The sequence below is a fragment of the Stylophora pistillata genome, chromosome 1, assembly GCF_964205215.1.
Source record: "Stylophora pistillata chromosome 1, jaStyPist1.2, whole genome shotgun sequence".
NCBI lineage: Eukaryota > Metazoa > Cnidaria > Anthozoa > Scleractinia > Pocilloporidae > Stylophora > Stylophora pistillata.
In genome coordinates this window covers 24,776,797-24,796,140 of record NC_142519.1, presented here as the reverse complement: position 1 = coordinate 24,796,140, position 19,344 = coordinate 24,776,797, and the positions used below count along the sequence as shown (strand labels likewise).

General features: G+C 42.6%; 1 protein-coding gene and 1 pseudogene across 1 annotated transcript in view; one reads left to right on the top strand and one right to left on the bottom strand.

Moving 5' to 3' along the window:
- Window positions 1-8,011: 8,011 nt before the first annotated feature.
- On the top strand, window positions 8,012-9,867 carry LOC111325135 (uncharacterized; annotated as a pseudogene).
- A 576-nt stretch (window positions 9,868-10,443) lies between these two features.
- LOC148741791 (uncharacterized) overlaps window positions 10,444-19,344 on the bottom strand; it is a 13,509-nt gene continuing 4,608 nt past the window's right edge. The window contains exon 4 of the mRNA XM_088746797.1: window positions 10,444-17,890. Within this exon, the coding sequence (XP_088602923.1) occupies window positions 11,829-17,879 (6,051 nt within the window). The 5' untranslated portion in view covers window positions 17,880-17,890 and the 3' untranslated portion in view covers window positions 10,444-11,828. The remainder of the gene's footprint in view (window positions 17,891-19,344) is intronic.

Genomic DNA, 19,344 nt, shown 5'->3' with positions numbered 1-19,344 from the left:
TATTTCTACCCCCCCCCCTCTTTCCTGGATGGGATGCTAGTCCATCGCAAGGTTACCCCCAGCATTAACTTCGCCGGTACCCATTTAATTCTCCTGGGTGAAGGGAGGCACTGTGATAGTAAAGTGTCTTACCTAAGAACACAACACGATGTCCCCGGCTGGGGCTCGAACCCGGACCACTCGATCCAGAGTCGAGCGCTCCAACCATGAGGCCACCGCTCTTCCACACCTTCGAATAAGTAACAGGTTTACTCGCTAACAAAAATACTGGCGTTAATGAAAAGTAAGTTAATACCTCAACATGAACGGTAGCTTGGTGAGAACTGCAAAAAGGCTTTATAATGAACGATAATGCTTTCCTGCACTGCGGTAACTACCAGCCGTTTTCAATAAAGTTTTCTATGTCTTGACAACGGAGCATAAAACCTTAACCCTATTTGAGAAAATAAGTCAGATCTTCCCAAAACAACTTATTTATTACAAGCAAACTTAAAGTGACGACAGGAGGCCGCCATCTTGAATTAAACGGTAACCCCCATTAATTTTTCATCCACAATAACAAAAACGTCACGACATGGTTAGTGATGGAATACAGGTACATGTTACAGTACAGTACTGTACAGTACTAATTCAGACGTGAGATTTTGAGCTCCTCGATTACCCAAAGTTTAACTTTGTCGATTCAAGGTTAGTCTGGCCTTTGGGCCTTTTTTTCATTTGCTTTGTGTGCCATTTATGGATTCAGGTATGAATACTGAGGGATTGTTAGAAGATTTAGTTGCCGATGGAACCATTGAAGACTCATCGATCGTAAATGGAGAATCATATGCGTCGAGAGCTGCACGTACCTCTGGAAATATTGGAAACGATGTGCCAAACAAGCTGGTTTCTGCTTTTATTGAAAACAGCATGCCGCAGCGGCCGAGAACCGCTTTTTTTACACCGTCTAAATCACCGACTGCTCGTTCCGTTTTCGACGCTTTTTCGGCGCTGAACATTGAATTTACAGACATACAATGCCTCCAACGAAAACTTAATGGGGAAGTCGTCGTGACTTTCAAGTCTGAGACCGCCAAAGAAAGGTTTTTAAGCTTCAATTCTCTAAAACTTGGTTCAGAAAACTACGCCCTACAAGATGTTGACAAACCGTTAACATTTCTCACCATCTACGACGCGCCCTTTGAACTATCAGATTTGGCGATAATTAAACGCCTAGCACCTTACTGTGAGGTGTTACACTACCGGAGAGGTAAGCATTCTTATGCTCCCGCTATTTACAATGGCTTTCGATACTACCGTGTTCGGGTTTTTAAACCTATCCCGAGTTTCCTGAGATTTGGAAAGTTTCAGATCTTCCTGCGACATAATGGACAAGTTCCCACTTGCCGCAAATGTAATTGTTCTGGACACTTTGCAAATGGCTGCCCCAACAAGATTTGCTTCAATTGCGTAGGCATTGGCCACGAGGCGTCAGAGTGTCAACGCCCCGTTCTATGCTGTATTTGTAAAGAGGAAGGCCACTTGGGGATCAATTGTGATTACTCTTGGGTCTTTCCACTCACTCACTGTGCCGAAACCGATGAAACGGATGAAGTAAACATTGATGTATCAGACGACCATGGTTCTATTGACGAAAATGCTCCACTTGCTTCTGTTCTTCTTTCACCAAAACGATCTTCTGAAAATTTTCCTCTGCCAAATCCGCCCGTCAACGAAGAACTTGCTGAGAATTTGCCTCCCGTCTCCCCCCCGCCTGACGTCTTCAATGAAACTAATCAATCTTCTCAACTGGAACAACCTTCTCAACCTGAACATTTCAACGAGACTCAGCCACCCTCTCAACCTGAACAGTCCGAGCAACATTCTAAACCAGAAAAACCTTCGCAACACTCTCAACCTGAACAGCAACACTCTCAACCCGAACTGCCCTCGCACAATCTCTCCGAACAATCTTCTCAACCGTCATCCGTCTCTTCTGATTCCCCGATTCTGGATCCTCATGGCTTCATTGCTCCCAAATCCATCAAGCCGTCATCCCGTCGCACACCTGCTCGCTTGCCTGATCTGTCCCTTGCCTGCATTCGTAAACCTACTACACCTACGCTCACCACCGGAAGGCCACGCTCATCGATACCTGTTCCTACCACAGCTTCATTTACCCTTGAAACCGAAAATGACATGGAAACCACCCATGATCTCAAAAGAAAATCATCCGATGTATCTCCAAGTCGAAAGGAAACTACCCCCACGGAAAAGAAAAAAGGAAAAAACAGACACTCTAAAAAGTCCAAGTAAGTTTTTTTACCTTTTTAAGTGAGTCTTTTTTCCAAGTTATTTCAAACTCTTAACTATTAATGCAAGAGGGCTAGCAAACCCCCTTACCTACAATTTCTTGTTTGATTTGATCGAGAAGTCCAACTGTGATGTCTGTTTTGTACAAGAAACGTTAATTCATTCTGAATCTACTATAAAATCTCTATCCCGTAGATGGCTGGGCCGTAGTTTTTGGTCCCCTGCCTCGGGGAAACAGGGTGGTGTCGTCACCTTGATTTCTTCGAAACGCTCAAACGAAATCGTATCTTGGAAGAAGGACTCACAAGGTCGTATTGTCAGTGTTTTGATCAGGTGCAACGACTTTGATATCAATCTAGTCAATATCTACGCTCCTACCAATCCTACCGAACGGAAAAGTTTTTTTGTTTCGATTCATGAATTTTTCATTCCCTCCTCTGCGACTATCATCGGAGGAGATTTTAATTGTTACGACAACGCTCTCGATAAGTTTGGTGGGAATATCTCTATACACAAAGATTATGAATCTTTAAAAAGTGATTTCGCGCTTTCAGATGTTTGGCGAAAGTTGCATCCAAGATCAGGAGAATTTACGTGGTTTAATTCCACACGGTCAATTGGGAGTAGACTGGACAAGTTTTTAATTTCGAAAGATTTATTATCACCCGACGTTAAGTGTGACATTCGCCCTTGTTCGATATCCGACCACGATTTTGTTTTTCTTACCTTTGATATTCCCACCGCTGTAAAACGCGGTCCAGGCGTTTGGTGTTTTAACAACTCTCTTTTGAACGATAAGGATTTTTGCGCTACTATAGAGAAATTAATCGATGATCATGTACGTTTTTTATCTTGTTTTCCGTGTCTCCAAGATTGGTGGGAGTTTTTAAAACAGTCTATTAAAGAAGAAACGATCTCCTTTTCCCGTAAAAAGCGAAGACAACTGCAAAGAGACCAGGTAATTTTGACGAACAAATTGATCCGTCTTCGTCAACGTTTAGTTGACGGAGACAATTCCGTCATCCCTTTAATTTCTGACACCGAATGTCGTTTGAAAGCCCTTCGAACTAAACAAGTCGAAGGAATCATTATTCGTAGTAGAGCAGAATGGTTAGAGGAAGGCGAACGCCCCAGTCGGTACTTTTTTAATTTACAAAGAATTAAAGCTCAACGATCCCACATCTCTTCGGTTTATGATTCTACCGGTATCGAAGTCTCCTCCCAAGAAGAGATTGAAAAAGCTCATATCGATTTCTACACTCAGCTCTTTTCCGAAGAACCGATAGATGCTGCTCTTCAAGAAGATCTTTTATCCTCTCTATCACGGAAATTAACTTTTGATCAGGCGTCATCTTGTGAAGGCGAGATCACGCTTGACGAACTTACTCTCGCTATGAAAAATATGAATAGGAATAAATCGCCTGGCCCTGATGGCCTTTCGGTTGAATTCTACGCTAGATTTTGGGATCGTTTAGCTCCACATTTATGTCAAGTCTTAAATGCATGCTACCAAACCGGAGAGATGTGTGATTCCATGAAGATGAGCAACACACGCGTTATTTTTAAGAAAGGAGATCGTAAGAATCTGAAAAATTAGCGTCCGATTTCTCTCTTAAACGTTGACTATAAGTTATGCTCAAAAGTTCTCTCTCTTCGACTCTCTAAAGTTCTGGAATATATCGTTGACCCTGATCAAACTTGTTCTGTGCCCGGACGCAAAATTACTTCAAACTTACATTTACTCAGGGACATCTTAGATTATATCGACCGCACGAATGAAACCGGCATTTTGCTCAGTTTAGATCAAGAGAAAGCCTTCGATCGCGTTAATCGCACCTTTCTGCAAAGCCTCTTACCCCGTTTTGGTTTTGGCCCGTCTTTTTGTTTTTGGATTAACACTTTATATAATGGGGCCAATATGCGTGTTATTGTTAATGAATGGCTAACCGATGCGATTCCTTTGTCTCGTGGGGTAAGACAGGGGGATTCCCTGTCTCCCCTACTCTATGTTTTGTGCGTTGAAACTCTCGCATGCAAAATCCGAAATAATCCTGAAATCGAAGGTTTTCTCCTTCCGGGCGCACGTGGTCTCTGCTATAAAGTTGGAAATTATGCTGACGATACGACCTGTATAGTGAAATCTTATCGCTCTCTGCAAGTTTTATTCAACATGATTAATATTTACGAGCGTGGCTCTGGGGCACGCCTTAATCTCACGAAAACAGAGGCCATGTGGTTGGGGGCGTGGCGTAAGCGCGGCGACCAACCACTTGGCCTCAAATGGGTAACAAAAATTAAAATTCTAGGCGTTGTTTTCGGCCGCGATACTGAATTAGATAATTGGCAGCCAAGACTAGAGAAATTAGAAAAACATCTAAATTTATGGAAATCCCGCTCTCTTTCTCTTGTCGGCCGATCACTCATCGTTAACACCCTCGGAATTAGCAAGCTCCTATATCTCTCTACAGTTTTGTGTGTCCCAAAATGGGTAATTTCTAAGGTGAACGCTTTAATCTGGCCATTTGTCTGGGGTTGTCGAATTGAAACAGTGAGCCGAGTGACCTGCCACCAGTCTCTTAACAGTGGCGGTCTCGGCATTTTGAATTTCCTGATCAAAGGTAAATCTCTTAAATTAGCCTCAGTAGTTTCTAATCTAGATAATCGCGAATCAAAATCCTTTTATTTGGCCAGATATTTTCTAGGCTCTAGGCTTGCCTCTTGTCGCTCGGAGTGGAGCTCTCTTCGAGATAACTCCACCCCGAGTACACAGATCTTGACGCCCTATTATGAGAATGTTCTCTCGGCGCTCACCACTCTACGTGGGATTCTCTCCCGCACGGAGTGGCGCGATTTTGAATTTTCTTCCGAGAAATGTTATCGAACTCTTTTGAAGGAAAACTCCACATCTCCAATTCTTCATCGCTTTTGGACTCCCTTCCTTCCGATTGACTTTAATCTTGACAAATTTTGGAATTTAGTGCGAGATGACTTTTCTGAAAATTATAAGAACGACATACTCTGGAAAATTGTACTTCGCGCTATTAAGGTCCGCGATTCTCTAAAGAATTGGGGATATATCGACTCAGATAAGTGCGCCTCCTGTTCCCGTAAAGAAACTATAGATCACTGTTTTCTCAATTGCCCCCGTGTGAAATCTGTATGGACCTACTTTTCCCCTATTATCTCCTCTATCCTTGGAACTAGCTTTCTCCCATCCTGTACCTATGTTTTCTTTTTTCGTTGGACCCCCGCTAGTCCAAAACAGAATCGTATTGCCCGCTTTCTAATTAAGACGATTCTGTGCAGCATCTGGAAATTTCGAAATAAATCTACCTTCCACAATGGGAATGACCCCCCTGAGGGTATAATTCGCTATGCCCTCAGCGAGACCAAAAACAGAATTGCGTGCGACTACTTCCGACTCTCGTTATCTAACTTTAGAAACGCTTGGGAGTCCCCATCAATCTGTACAATTGATGGGGACTCCTATAGAATACTTTTGTAAATAGATTACCTTAAGCTTTAGTTAACATTTTATTAAATTAACTTGGAATTATTTAAAACTTAGAATTAGCATTAAACAATCCTAGAGTTACATTAATATTAGTCTATGTTAGCCCTAGCCATACCAATATTATAGATTAAGCATATATTAATATTAGACCTAACTATTTTGGAATTATTTATAACCTTACATTAATATTAGTAATATTTAATACTCGTATATAATTAACAACTCTTGAACTTTGGAACTTTGGACTGTTTATTAATAATTAGTTGGGGCCGAGCCCACGTGCGTTAGCACTTTTATTTTGTAACTTATGTGGTTTGTTATGAATAAACCCTTTTCAAAACTTAAAATCTTATAGTGCGAGGAGTTTAGCCATTTGAGCGCCTTCTGTTCTAAGCCATCTGTTGCGCCAAAGAGTGACTCGCGCCATTCTTGACTAGACGTGGATTCAAGCTCAGAAAACGTTCTTCAGCATTCAGTTGAGTTTGATTTTTCTTCCTTTTTGGGGGTAGTTACGACGATTTTAATGTTAAAAGCACTAGGAGCGGTGTCAAGGGTCGTTTGAGCGCCTCCATTGAATTTTGGAAGAGTACCTTGAGTGCTCCTGAATTTGTGCTTGACACCATCAGGCGTGGGTACAGGCTTCTTTTCGCGGAATATCCGCCCTCGTGTTTTTTGGCTGATAATAGATCGGCCTTTCAGCATTCTGAATTTGTGACACAAGCCATCTCGGAGCTTTTAGCCAACGGTTGCATTATTGAGCACAGTGTTCCGCCATTTTGCGTTAACCCCTTGTCAGTTGCTAAAGGGAAGAAGCTGCGCTTAGTCATCGATCTCGGGCACGTTAACAGCTTCCTTGTGAGGTTTAAATTTAAGTATGAGGATCTTTGCTCCCCATCTCAAGTCCTCGAGGAGAGGCACTGGTTCTTTACATGGGACCTTAAGTCCGGATATCATCATGTTGATATCTGCTTGGGGCATCAGCGGTATCTCGGTTTTTCTTGGCAGTTCCACAGCGTGCCAAGATATCTTACCTTCGTAGTTTTGCCCTTCGGCCTTAGCAGCGCCTGTTTTTGCTTCACCAAATTGTTGCGTCCGTTAATCTGTCGCTGGCGCTCTATGGGTCACAATAGCTTTATTTATCTCGACGATGGGGCTCGGAAGTCTACCGGATAAGTGTTCCGCCGCAGCAGCTGCCATACCCAAAAGAAAGAGCTCGACTCCTCAGGTCTCCTTGTGAATGAATACAGATCTCATTAGCATCCCATGCAAGTAGGCGAATGGCTGGGTTTCGTGATTAACACTATTACTGTGTCTTTTCATATTCCTGAAAGGAAGGTGGAAAAGCTGAAGAGTCTTTTAGGCTCTGTAACTGGAGATACGTCGTCCTCGTATCGAGAATTGGCCAGAATCGCCGGTTCTATAATTTCTGTAGCCTTGGCAGTGGGGCCCATTTTACGTCTTCTAACCAGGCAAATGTACCTGGCAATTGAGTCATGATCAGCGTGGGACCACACCCTTCGTTTTTCTCCGGCTCTTTTGGAGGAGTTGAGATTTTGGTACAGCAATATCGACTCGTTTAACGGCTATTCTCTTCGTCCACCCCCTGATTCTTCGACGGTTATTTTCTCTGATGCTAGTGATGTCGCCTTCGGCGGATTTTCGGCCTCCTTGGACGGCGTAATGGCTAGCGGCATGTTCACGTCTGAAGATCTTAGTCAGATCTCCACGTACCGCGAGTTCAAAGCTATTTATTATGTTCTATTGTCCTATACGGAGAAGCTGCAGCAAAAGAGAGTAAAGGTTTTCACCGACAATCAAGGCGCTGCGAGAATAGTTTCTGTTTACAGTTCCAAAGCCCACCTCCAGTCTGTTGCTATGAGCATTTTTTATTTTTGTTTTTCAAACGGGATCACCCTTGAAGCACAGTGGATTCCCAGGTCGCAGAATGAGAGGGCTGATCTCCTTAGCCGACTCGTTGACAAGGACGATTGGCGCGCTAATCCTTCAGTTTTCCGCCTCCTTGATGCTAAATGGGGTCCTCATACATTCGACCGCTTCGCCACCTATTACAATGCTCAGCTCCCTCGGTTTAACTCGAAGTTTGCCTCTCCCGGATGCAGTGGGGTCGGCGCATTGGCACAAGACTGGAGCGCCGAAAGCAACTGGATATGTACCCCAGTTAGTCTGATCGTCGATTCTGTCCGTCATCTCATGTCTTAATTTAGCCGCGGGACATTGATCATCCCCGAATGGCCCTCCGCTCATTTTTGGCCTTTCTTGCGTGAAGGGTCTTCTCGGTTTAGCTCGTATGTCGCGGAAGTGTTTGTTCTGCCTGCAGTTGAGGATCTACTATTGGAGGGTCCTGGTCAGAAGCAGATCTATAAGTCTCGACCTTCTATTTTTCGTCGTTGTCCGAAGTTCAGAATGTTGGCTTCGCGTTTATATTTCAGGTGAGTTGTCTAGCCTTCGTGGCATACTTTATGAGGCTGGTGGTGCACTTTTTCCGGTATCTTTTTTGGTTACGCATATTTGGATTTTTTGGCGCATTTTAGAGCCTGATTTGGCGCATGTTTTTAGCCTTATGTGGCGTGTCTTGAGGCCTAAGTTGGCCAATGTTAGGCCCAATGGGGCGTTTTGTTTGGCCTGTAATGGCACCTGGCCTGTAGTGGCACCTGGATTCACTTTGCAATTTAGTAGGTATAGGTAAGTGTATGCCGCACAGCCGACCATCACGTTTGGAATATCCTCTTATACCGATATTGCCATTCTGTATGAGCTTGCGTTTTTCAGTTTTCCGTTGTCGTTTCGTTCACCTTGTGTTTTTTTTTTCAGATGTTCTAATTTCCGGGATTTGAAGCGACGTGGCAGCCTTGGAGGACCCATTACTACGCAGCTTGGTTCCAGATCTTCTTGATTTGCAGTTGGGATCCAGGGCCCCGTCTACCTTAACCAAGTACAAGTCAGGCTAGTTGAGATGGCGCGGATGGGCATCCTCGAAGATTGGTGTCCCTGTCATTCCGGCGAAGCCCTTGCACATTGCACTTTTTATTACAGAACTTACGAACGTTTGCCTTGCGAACAATACGGGTATCTCCCCCATAGAAGCTGTTGTTTATGGCATTAAGTGGGCCCACTCTATGGCTGGGCTAGAATTATGTCCAGCCAACCATCCCCTTGTGATATCTTTTCTTGAGGGCGCGAAAAGAAAATTGGCGCGTCCTGTTAACCCGAAGGAGCCTTTATCCGTAGACACGCTGCAGGCAATTGCCGAATGTTATGTTGCGAGTAATTCTATTGCCACACTTCGTTTTTTGTTCATATTGTTAGTTGATTTCTTTGGGTTTTTTCATATTGATGAAATTAACAGTTTTTGCCTTAAGGATGAGACCATTAATGCTGACCATATGTCTATTTATGTCTCCAAGCGAAAAAATGACCAGTATCGGGAGAGTCACACCTCTCATCTTGCCAGGTCTGGGAAATCTACGTGCCCAGTTTCCATTACTGAACGAATTATTCAGGTTTTGTCGCAGTCTAATTCATCGCTTCCGCTTGTTCGTCGTATTGTCAGTCCAAATCTGGCGAGTATTTCCACGCTAGCAAGGTCGTGTCTAATTCTACTCTTAGAGAGGAATTCAAGAAGTACATCCAGCCCTTTGTTGACGACGTTTCAAAGTACGGCACGCATAGTATGAGGTCTGGTGCAGCGTCGAACGTCGCTTGTAGGCGCATACCAGGCGATTTATTGGATATGCATGCTGGGTGGAGGTGTCCTTCCTCGAAGAACATATACATTAAACATACAATTAAAGATCGTTTAAGCGTTTCAAAATCGCTTTTGCTCTGAGGGTATACTTTACGCTAGTTTACAGTTTATTCTTGCTTAGCTGAAAGAGCTTTTCTTGTCATTAGTTTAAGATTATTTGTTCTTTTTTGCTAGTTTATAACTATTGTAGTTCTAGTTTACTATTTACTGCAATCAATTTATTTATCGTATTTATTATGTCCATCTATTTGCTGTAGCCTAGAAGTCCTGGCGGGGGACGTAAGTGGTGCCTGGCCTGTCCCAGATTTCCTGTCCTGTGTTTTCCCTAGGGGTTTTTTGAGGCAGGTTTTTTCTGGCCCCCCTGGGTCGCTTACTCGCAGTTGACAGATCCGTTACGATTATAATCATATATCTCAATTGTAGTTCAATAAACTGATTGATGGCGTTGCTCGCAGCCCACAATCCAATGTTCTCCGTGATTTGTTGTGTCTTGTTTTCATTTGGTTTTATTCGCTTAAGTTAGTGCAGAATAACTTTAACGCTTAATGACTTTCAGAAAAGGTTGCATATAAGAAGTACAGCGAGAGTGAGAGAAGAAATAAGGCTCGACACTATGACACTTCTCTCTGGAGTAAACTAGTATCTTGTCCACTCCTGAAGCCACATAAATACTGAGAGGTCTATTTTCCCTCTCTCTCTTATTAATCCATATATTTATTTTTTGTTTTTGTTTGTTTATGTCACGGTTTTCATTGAAAGGTGCCTTCATGTCAAACTTTTTAAAACAATCGATGACAAAATGCTTAAAACTGAGAGTCGATATGCTGAATATGTGAAGCAGCCCAACAAACCCTCGGGAGGAGCACTAGTGTAACAATAACTGCTTTTATTATCCAACTACACTTCGTAAAGCACAAATAACGCCTTAAACAAGTACAAATATCACGCGGTAATTGTACTCTAGAGTACCGGTTAAACGGGTTTTCTCGCATCGCGCAAGCGAAGAATTGAATTGTAGTTACGAAAAAAAAATGGCGGACAATTTGAATCATATTTCCGACGACGAAGAGTCAGAATGGCTGGAAAATATACATCCAAGTTTATTAGATGAATCAAACGAAGAAAAACAGCTAGACGACCTAGAAATTTCTTCATTTATTGAAGAAAAAAGAAGCAGCAACACGCCAATTCCACTCCGCTTCGCTTACTTCTGTCACGCAGTCCCCGTCAATAAATATCCGCGAAGTTCGCCCGCACTGAAATAACAGTTTGGCGTGTTGGATAATAAATAACTTATTAGACGTTTTGTTATGTAGTATCGCTGAGTATTTTTACTCGTTATTTGTATTTTGACTCGCCCTACGGGCTCGTCAAAATACGGCACAACTAGTAAAAATACTCAGCGATACTACACAACAAAACGTCTAATCAGATATATTTATTAAGTGTCATAAAAGTGATGAGCAATTTCCTTGACTTACTAATGCATTTCTAGAGGAAACAACTTATGCACTAGAAAATTGCCAAATGTCGTCTTGGCTGGTAAAGTCCCTTTTTACAACCGCTATTTTAACTTTTGATAAGTAGTTTTTTAGAAAAGCTTTTCAAGATAAAACTTAGTGAGGTCGAAATGTCGTTCAAAATTATTATCACTAATTTTTATCTTGAAAAGCTATTTTAACTAAAACCCTTATCACCCACGGATATAAAACAAAATTATCCGGGGAATAAATCTCAAGTCAAAAAAATGTTGCCTTATCGGAGCAGATCTAAAAAGGAAACATGAAGACTGCTCGGCGCTTTCTAAAAGTTATTGTGATAAACACATTTCCGAATATATACATCACATAATGGAAAGCTTCTTTGAAACAAATTATTTGAAATTTCATTGTTTTGACTAAAATTACTATCTTTGCGGAAAAATAACTTGAAATTCGATTTACTTAACCAACCAATCACGGCTTCTAAAAAAATATCATCAGAGCTCAATTCGCTTGACTACGTAATTTAACACTCGAGAAAAAAAGGGCTTTTATAATTTGAAAATTTCCAAGTTTCCATAAAGAGAACATTAATAAGGTTCCTGTTCCAGGTAAATAAAAGTAGCTATTAGATGAGCTTTTTTGAGAATGTTTTGCTGGATGTACCATTTTCGTCCCTTACAGAAAATGTCCTTCCACCACAAGGAAACAATTGACATTTCTAAGCTTTCTAAGTCCATTTTATTCCAATCAAGTGCGTCCACTTTACTCGTGCCTACCAAGGTGTAGTTGACTTTGGCCAATTTTCAAAATCAAATGTCACGTTGTCGCCAATGAGCATAAATGAAGCCCACTGAGATACTTTGTCAAAGCCCGGTTTACTTCTCATCCACTTCCTGGCCTCGTGAAGAGATTCGCTGGCACTTTTACCGCGGAACAAATGATCGTAGAAGCAATTCATGAACTCTTCTGTTGCTTCATCCTCCAGTGCCCATCGTGCCGCTAACACCGAGCGAGCACCAGATCCTAAGAACGCTCGGGCGATACCAATAACTCCCTCTGCTTTGACCTGTCCACGCGCACTGTGACAACAGCTGAGTACAACCAGTTTAGCACGCACCTGAACTTCTGAAATCTCCTGCATCGTCAAAAGGTAGTCTTTCTCTCGTGGAGGACCGTCAATGGGGCCTTTAGGAGAGAGAACAATCTCTCCTCTATCAGGACTACCATGGGCAGCAAAATGTATCAGGCTTACTGAATTTATCGCTTGAAGTACAGCCTGTTTTGTTGCGCGGTCTCCAATCAAGGGCTTGACGCCAAGACGACTTCCAATCGTCTCTGCTTCCTTTCTTGCACGTGGCAATGGTGGTACTAAACTGCGTCTACCTTGGTACAATACCTCTCTAACCTCGGGATCACCGACTATCAGCGCACCACTCTTACTGTGGTACTCAGGAGGACTGTCCTGAATAAGCTTCAGAGTAGTCAAGGAGGGAACGATACGGATCCTGAATGTGTCCGAAAAATATTTGCCCTCTTTATCAGTTAAGGCTGCAAATGGCACTTGGTACATGCAAGAATCAGGGACAATTATAATCTCAGGCTCTTTCAGTAAATCGGCCACAGAGGCGATGATTATCTTGTGACACAGGTGGAGATTCGTTTTAGTGGCGTCTTTTGTAGGATTGCGGAAGCTTTCTTTAAAAAACTCATCTAAGTCAGGGACTAATCCAGTCTCTTCGTTTTTGATCGGGCTTGCTTCCTTTTCTGAAAAATGAATAGCTTCTGTTGCTTTGAGAATCCAAAACCGTACATCCGCTTTACCAACCGAAATGTAAAGGCATGTAGAGTCAGTTTCCTTTGCGATAATGTTCTGAATGCCACACCAAGATTGTGGGTTGCCTGAAATCTGCTCTTTAACAGAGTATTGAGATGCCATTAAGTCGGCTAGGCCTCTTGCCCGTTTCAACTCTTCGACGTAAAGAGCGCCTTGTGGATTCCCGGTGGAGGAAAGCAACCAACTGAGCACCTGGTAGATATGGGCACCGTGCTGCTCTAAAAGAGATATTTTAATCTGATCGCTGTCTTTAATAAAACTTCGCAAAGTATCCAATTTGTCAGTGCAACGATAAAGATACGAAAAGGCCTCTTTAAAATCGAATTGTGATAGCCTTAACTCTGCTAGAAAACAAAGGCACTTAAACTCAGTCAGGTTGTGTCCAATTTCCTTGCTTAATAAGAGACCCTTCTGAAGGTAACTTTCAGCCACGTCATAATTACCAAGGGATACAAAACATGTTCCTAACTGTGCGTAATCGATTGCTTCTGCTTCTCTGAGGCCCAAGTCCAAGTGAGTGGCAAGGGCCTTCTTAAAATAGTCTTGAGCCTTGGTATATTCACCACGCTTACAAGAAATACAGCCAAGGTGACTGTAATCTGCCGCTTGTCCTTCTCTGTCACCGGTTTCCATTCTCATTGCACGTGCTTTCTCTAAATAATCCTCGCCCTTTGCAAATTTACCACGCGATAAAAACAAACCTGCTAAGTTTCTATACATATTGGCCTCAATTCTTCTGCAGCCAATTCTCTTTGTTATTGATAGCGCTGTCTTGAGATACTCTTCAGCTTTGTCATGTTCACCAAGCATTCCAAACATTACTCCGAGGTTTCCGTTGCTTGTTGCTTGTCCTTCTCTGTCGCCGATTTCTTTTCCGACACCGAGTGCTTTCTCTTCATACTCTCGGGCCTTGTCATATTTACCAAGCGATTGGAACAATGTTCCTAGGTTTCCGTAGCTTGCTGCTTGTCCTTTTCTGTCGCCGATTTCTATTGTGATAGCGAGTGCTTTCTCTTGATACTCTCGGGCCTTGTCATATTTACCAAGCGATTGGAACAATGTTCCTAGGTTTCCGTAGCTTGCTGCTTGTCCTTTTCTGTCGCCGATTTCTATTGTGATAGCGAGTGCTTTCTCTTGATACTCTCGGGCCTTGTCATATTTACCAAGCGATTGGAACAATATTCCTAGGTTTCCGTAGCTTGATGCTTCTCCTTTTCTGTCGCCGATTTCTATTCTAATAGCGACTGCTTTCTCTTGATACTCTCGGGCCTTGTCATATTTACCAAGCGATTGGAACAACGTTCCTAGGTTTCCGTAGCTTGATGCTTCTCCTTTTCTGTCGCCGATTTCTATTCTAATAGCGACTGCTTTCTCTTGATACTCTCGGGCCTTGTCATATTTACCAAGCGATTGGAACAACGTTCCTAGGTTTCCGTAGCTTGATGCTTCTCCTTTTCTGTCGCCGATTTCTATTCTAATAGCGAGTGCTTTCTCTTGATACTCTCGGGCCTTGTCATATTTACCAAGCGATTGGAACAACGTTCCTAGGTTTCCGTAGCTTGCTGCTTGTCCTTCTCTGTCGCCGATTTCTATTCTAATAGCGAGTGCTTTCTCTTCATACTCTCGGGCCTTGTCATATTTACCAAGCGATTGGAACAACGTTCCTAGGCCTCCGTAGCTTGTTGCTTGTCCTTTTCTGTCGCCGATTTCTATTCTGATAGCGAGTGCTTTCTCTTCATACTCTCGGGCCTTGTCATATTTACCAAGCGATTGGAACAATGCTCCTAGGTTTCCGTAGCTTGCTGCTTGTCCTTCTCTGTCGCCGATTTCTATTCTGATAGCGAGTGCTTTCTCTTCATTCTCTCGGGCCTTGTCATATTTACCAAGCGATTCGAAAAATGTGCCTAGGTTTCCGTAGCTTGCTGCTTGTCCTTTTCTGTCGCCGATTTCTATTCTGATAGCGAGTGCTTTCTCTTGATACTCTCGGGCCTTGTCATATTTACCAAGCGATTGGAACAACGTTCCTAGGTTTCCGTAGCTTGATGCTTGTCCTTTTCTGTCGCCGATTTCTATTCTAATAGCGAGTGCTTTCTCTTGATACTCTCGGGCCTTGTCATATTTACCAAGCGATTCGAACAATGTTCCTAGGTTTCCGTAGCTTCCTGCTTGTCCTCTTCTGTCGCCGATTTCTATTCTGATAACGAGTGCTTTCTCTTCATACTCTCGGGCCTTGTCATATTTACCAAGCGATTGGAACAATGTTCCTAGGTTTCCGTAGCTTGCTGCTTGTCCTTTTCTGTAACCGATTTCTATTGTGATAGCGAGTGCTTTCTCTTGATACTCTCGGGCATTGTCATATTTACCAAGCGATTGGAACAATGTGCCTAGGTCTCCGTAGCTTGTTGCTTGTCCTTTTCTGTCGCCGATTTCTATTCTAATAGCAAGTGCTTTCTCTTGATACTCTCGGGCCTTGTCATATTTACCAAGCGATTGGAACAATGTTCCTAGGTTTCCGTAGCTTGCTGCTTGTCCTCTTCTGTCGCCGATTTCTATTCTGATAACGAGTGCTTTCTCTTGATACTCTCGGGCCTTGTCATATTTACCAAGCGATTCGAACAATGTTCCTAGGTTTCCGTAGCTTGCTGCTTGTCCTTTTCTGTCGCCGATTTCTATTCTGATAACGAGTGCTTTCTCTTCATACTCTCGGGCCTTGTCATATTTACCAAGCGATTGGAACAACGTGCCTAGGTTTCCGTAGCTTGCTGCTTGTCCTTTTCTGTCGCCGATTTCTATTCTAATAGCGAGTGCTTTCTCTTGATACTCTCGGGCCTTGTCATATTTACCAAGCGATTGGAACAATGTGCCTAGGTCTCCGTAGCTTGCTGCTTGTCCTTCTCTGTCGCCGATTTCTATTCTAATAGCAAGTGCTTTCTCTTGATACTCTCGGGCCTTGTCATATTTACCAAGCGATTGGAACAATGTTCCTAGGTTTCCGTAGCTTGCTGCTTGTCCTTTTCTGTCGCCGATTTCTATTCTGATAACGAGTGCTTTCTCTTGATACTCTCGGGCCTTGTCATATTTACCAAGCGATTGGAACAATGTGCCTAGGTTTCCGTAGCTTGATGCTTGTCCTTCTCTGTCGCCGATTTCTATTCTAATAGCGAGTGCTTTCTCTTGATACTCTCGGGCCTTGTCATATTTACCAAGCGATTGGAACAATGTTCCTAGGTTTCCGTAGCTTGCTGCTTGTCCTTCTCTGTCGACGATTTCTATTGTGATAGCGAGTGCTTTCTCTTGATACTCTCGGGCCTTGTCATATTTACCAAGCGATTGGAACAATGTTCCTAGGTTTCCGTAGCTTGCTGCTTGCCCTTCTCTGTCGCCGATTTCTATTTTAATAGCGAGTGCTTTCTCTAGATACTCTCGGGCCTTGTCATATTTACCAAGCGATTGGAACAATGTTCCTAGGTTTCCGTAGCTTGATGCTTGTCCTTTTCTGCGACCGATTTCTTTTGTGAGAGCGAGTGCTTTCTCTTGATACTCTCGGGCCTTGTCATATTTACCAAGCGATCGGAACAATGTTCCTAGGTTTCCGTAGCTTGCTGCTTGTCCTTCTCTGTCGCCGATTTCTATTCTGATAGCGAGTGCTTTCTCTTGATACTCTCGCGCCTTGTCATATTTACCAAGCGATTGGAACAATGTTCCTAGGTTTCCGTAGCTTGATGCTTCTCTTTTTTTGTGGCCGATTTTTATTGTGATAGCGAGTGCTTTCTCTAGATACTCTCGGGCCTTGTCATATTTACCAAGCGATTGGAACAATGTTCCTAGGTTTCCGTAGCTTGATGCTTGTCCTTCTCTGTCGCCGATTTCTATTGTGATAGCGAGTGCTTTCTCTTGATACTCTCGGGCCTTGTCATATTTACCAAGCGACTGGAACAATGTTCCTAGGTTTCCGTAGCTTGATGCTTGTCCTTCTCTGTCGCCGATTTCTATTCTGATAGCGAGTGCTTTCTCTTGATACTCTCGGGCCTTGTCATATTTACCAAGCGATTCGAACAATGTTCCTAGGTTTCCGTAGCTTGATGCTTCTCCTTTTCTGTCGCCGATTTCTATTCTGATAGCGAGTGCTTTCTCTTGATACTCTTGGGCCTTGTCATATTTACCAAGCGACTCGAACAATGCTCCTAGGTTTCCGTAGCTTGCTGCTTGTCCTTCTCTGTTGCCGATTTCTATTGTGATAGCCAATGCTTTCTCTTGATACTCTCGGGCCTTGTCATATTTACCAAGCGATTGGAACAATGTTCCTAGGTTTCCGTAGCTTGCTGCTTGTCCTTTTCTGTCGCCGATTTCTATTCTGATCGCGAGTGCTTTCTCTTGATACTCTCGGGCCTTGTCATATTTACCTAGCGATCGTAACAACGTTCCTAGGTTTCCGTAGCTTGCTGCTTGTGCTTCTCTGTTTCCGATTTCTATTGTGATAGCGAGTGCCTTTTCTTGATATTCTCTGGCCTTGTCGTATTTACCAAGTACTTGGAACAATACTCCTAGGTTTCCATAACTTACCGCCTCGCCTTGTGCATCACCATTTGTTTTCATAATGGTCATTGCTGACTCACAAAATCTTCTGGCCTCCGCGAACTTATTTTGATCGTAGAGTATCCCTACTAGTCTTAACTGTAGCCATCCTTTTCCTAGAGTATTATCTGATTCATGAAATAAGAGTAGTTGTTCTCTGACGTATTTTTCAGTATTTGTGTAGTCAAATAATGTGGAGTACGCCTTTGCTGCAGTGGTAAAGATATCTTGGTAAAGTAATTTAGCCATTGGACTGTCCTGTCTAAATCCTCGATTGTGTAGGTAAATGAAACATTCATGGCACATTTCGATGGCTTTTAAAACACGGCCAGTGATGAGAAGAAAAATTGCAACAGCTATACCTATCCTGATAGCTAATGTGGTTGTAGCGTCCTCTTCTGTGTTGTCCATCATAACCTTGTTCGCTGTTGGTGTCAGAATTAAAGGAAATCAAACATAATACATTCGAGAGGAGGGACTCAGACAACTCTTACGCAGTAGCGGTTTTACAGTGTAAAATTTTGTGCGCAAGAGGAAAGTAATTGGGTTAATACTAGGAGGGGTTGGGAAGGTTCACAAAGAGGAGAATACTGACAGAAATTTGACGTAAATTTAAGTTTCCGCCGCCTCGATCGTGTAAGATATATTTGCTTCGATTGAATGAAAATGCCTTCCAGTGTATTTCCACTAATTCATGGCTTTTACCATTTGAGATTGAAAACATGAAAAATCTAATTTAAAATGTGACTTCTTTTCCCGTTGACTGATGAACTAAAATAAATATGTTTACTTTGGAAAACAAGGAGATTGGCCTCATATTTTATACAAAATCATGATTTCAGTTCACGGCGGCAGCTATGGATGAAAATAGATGAGATTGAGAAGAAAGAAACCTTATTGGTTGGTTGGGGTTCCATATGATCTTATCTTAAGTTTATGTATCATATACACTGTTCTTCGCTTTTCAGTTAACTTTCTAGCCAAAAAACTATGGCAATTCTACATAATTTATAACTCATTTGAAGAGGCGGTATCTTGTCAGAACAGTTCTCTTTTTTTAAAGGTTAAGGAGGATTTCACAGCCCCTTGGAGAAATATGTCGACACAACCAACTAAAAATTGAGTAGAACTCCTGACACTCAGAAAAGCAAAATGGCGCTTCCGCGAAAGTGAAAGGTTTTTAGCCAACTTTCACTCCGTGAGCTTCCGTTGGCATGTACTTTTTAGATAGTCAAGTCGGTATAAAACTACTAAAAATAACGTTGAGGGCCGGGCAAACCACGAACCCTCATTACACTCTCAGAGCTATTTTTTCATCAGGGGATTTAAAAATTTCCGGTTTTCCCCTCTCTGAACGTTTCATGATAAGGAATTGACTTGTTCATTTCCGAAAGCCAGAGGAATCAAATTCGAGTGTCAACAATCAAACTGACACTATGGTGAAATCACCGATAAACTAAGCAAAATACAATTAAAACATACAGTGATTTTTCTGAAATTAAAGCCAACGATCCTGTGGTTCCAGGATACAGAATAACGTTGGCATCCCAAAAAAGTCCTCCTCAAAGCTTTCTCGATAATCCTAAGGCCGTGTTAACGCCACGAATTTGCATGTCAAACCTCTTCCTAACCCTTTTTCATTGTATAAATATTATATCGAAAGGAAACGAAATTGCTTAATAGGAGCGTTTCAGGGACACAGGAAAAAATATTGACGAAACTGCTAAGACAGAGGCAGCGAGCGTTTTGAAAAGTGCGGGGGGGGGTGAAGGGGAGGCATACGCATACCCCTACTCAAATTTTCCAAAATGCCCGTTGCGTTGTCCGTTGGCACAAGCAAACCAATCTGTAATCTTTACAGTTTCGACTGTGACCGTAA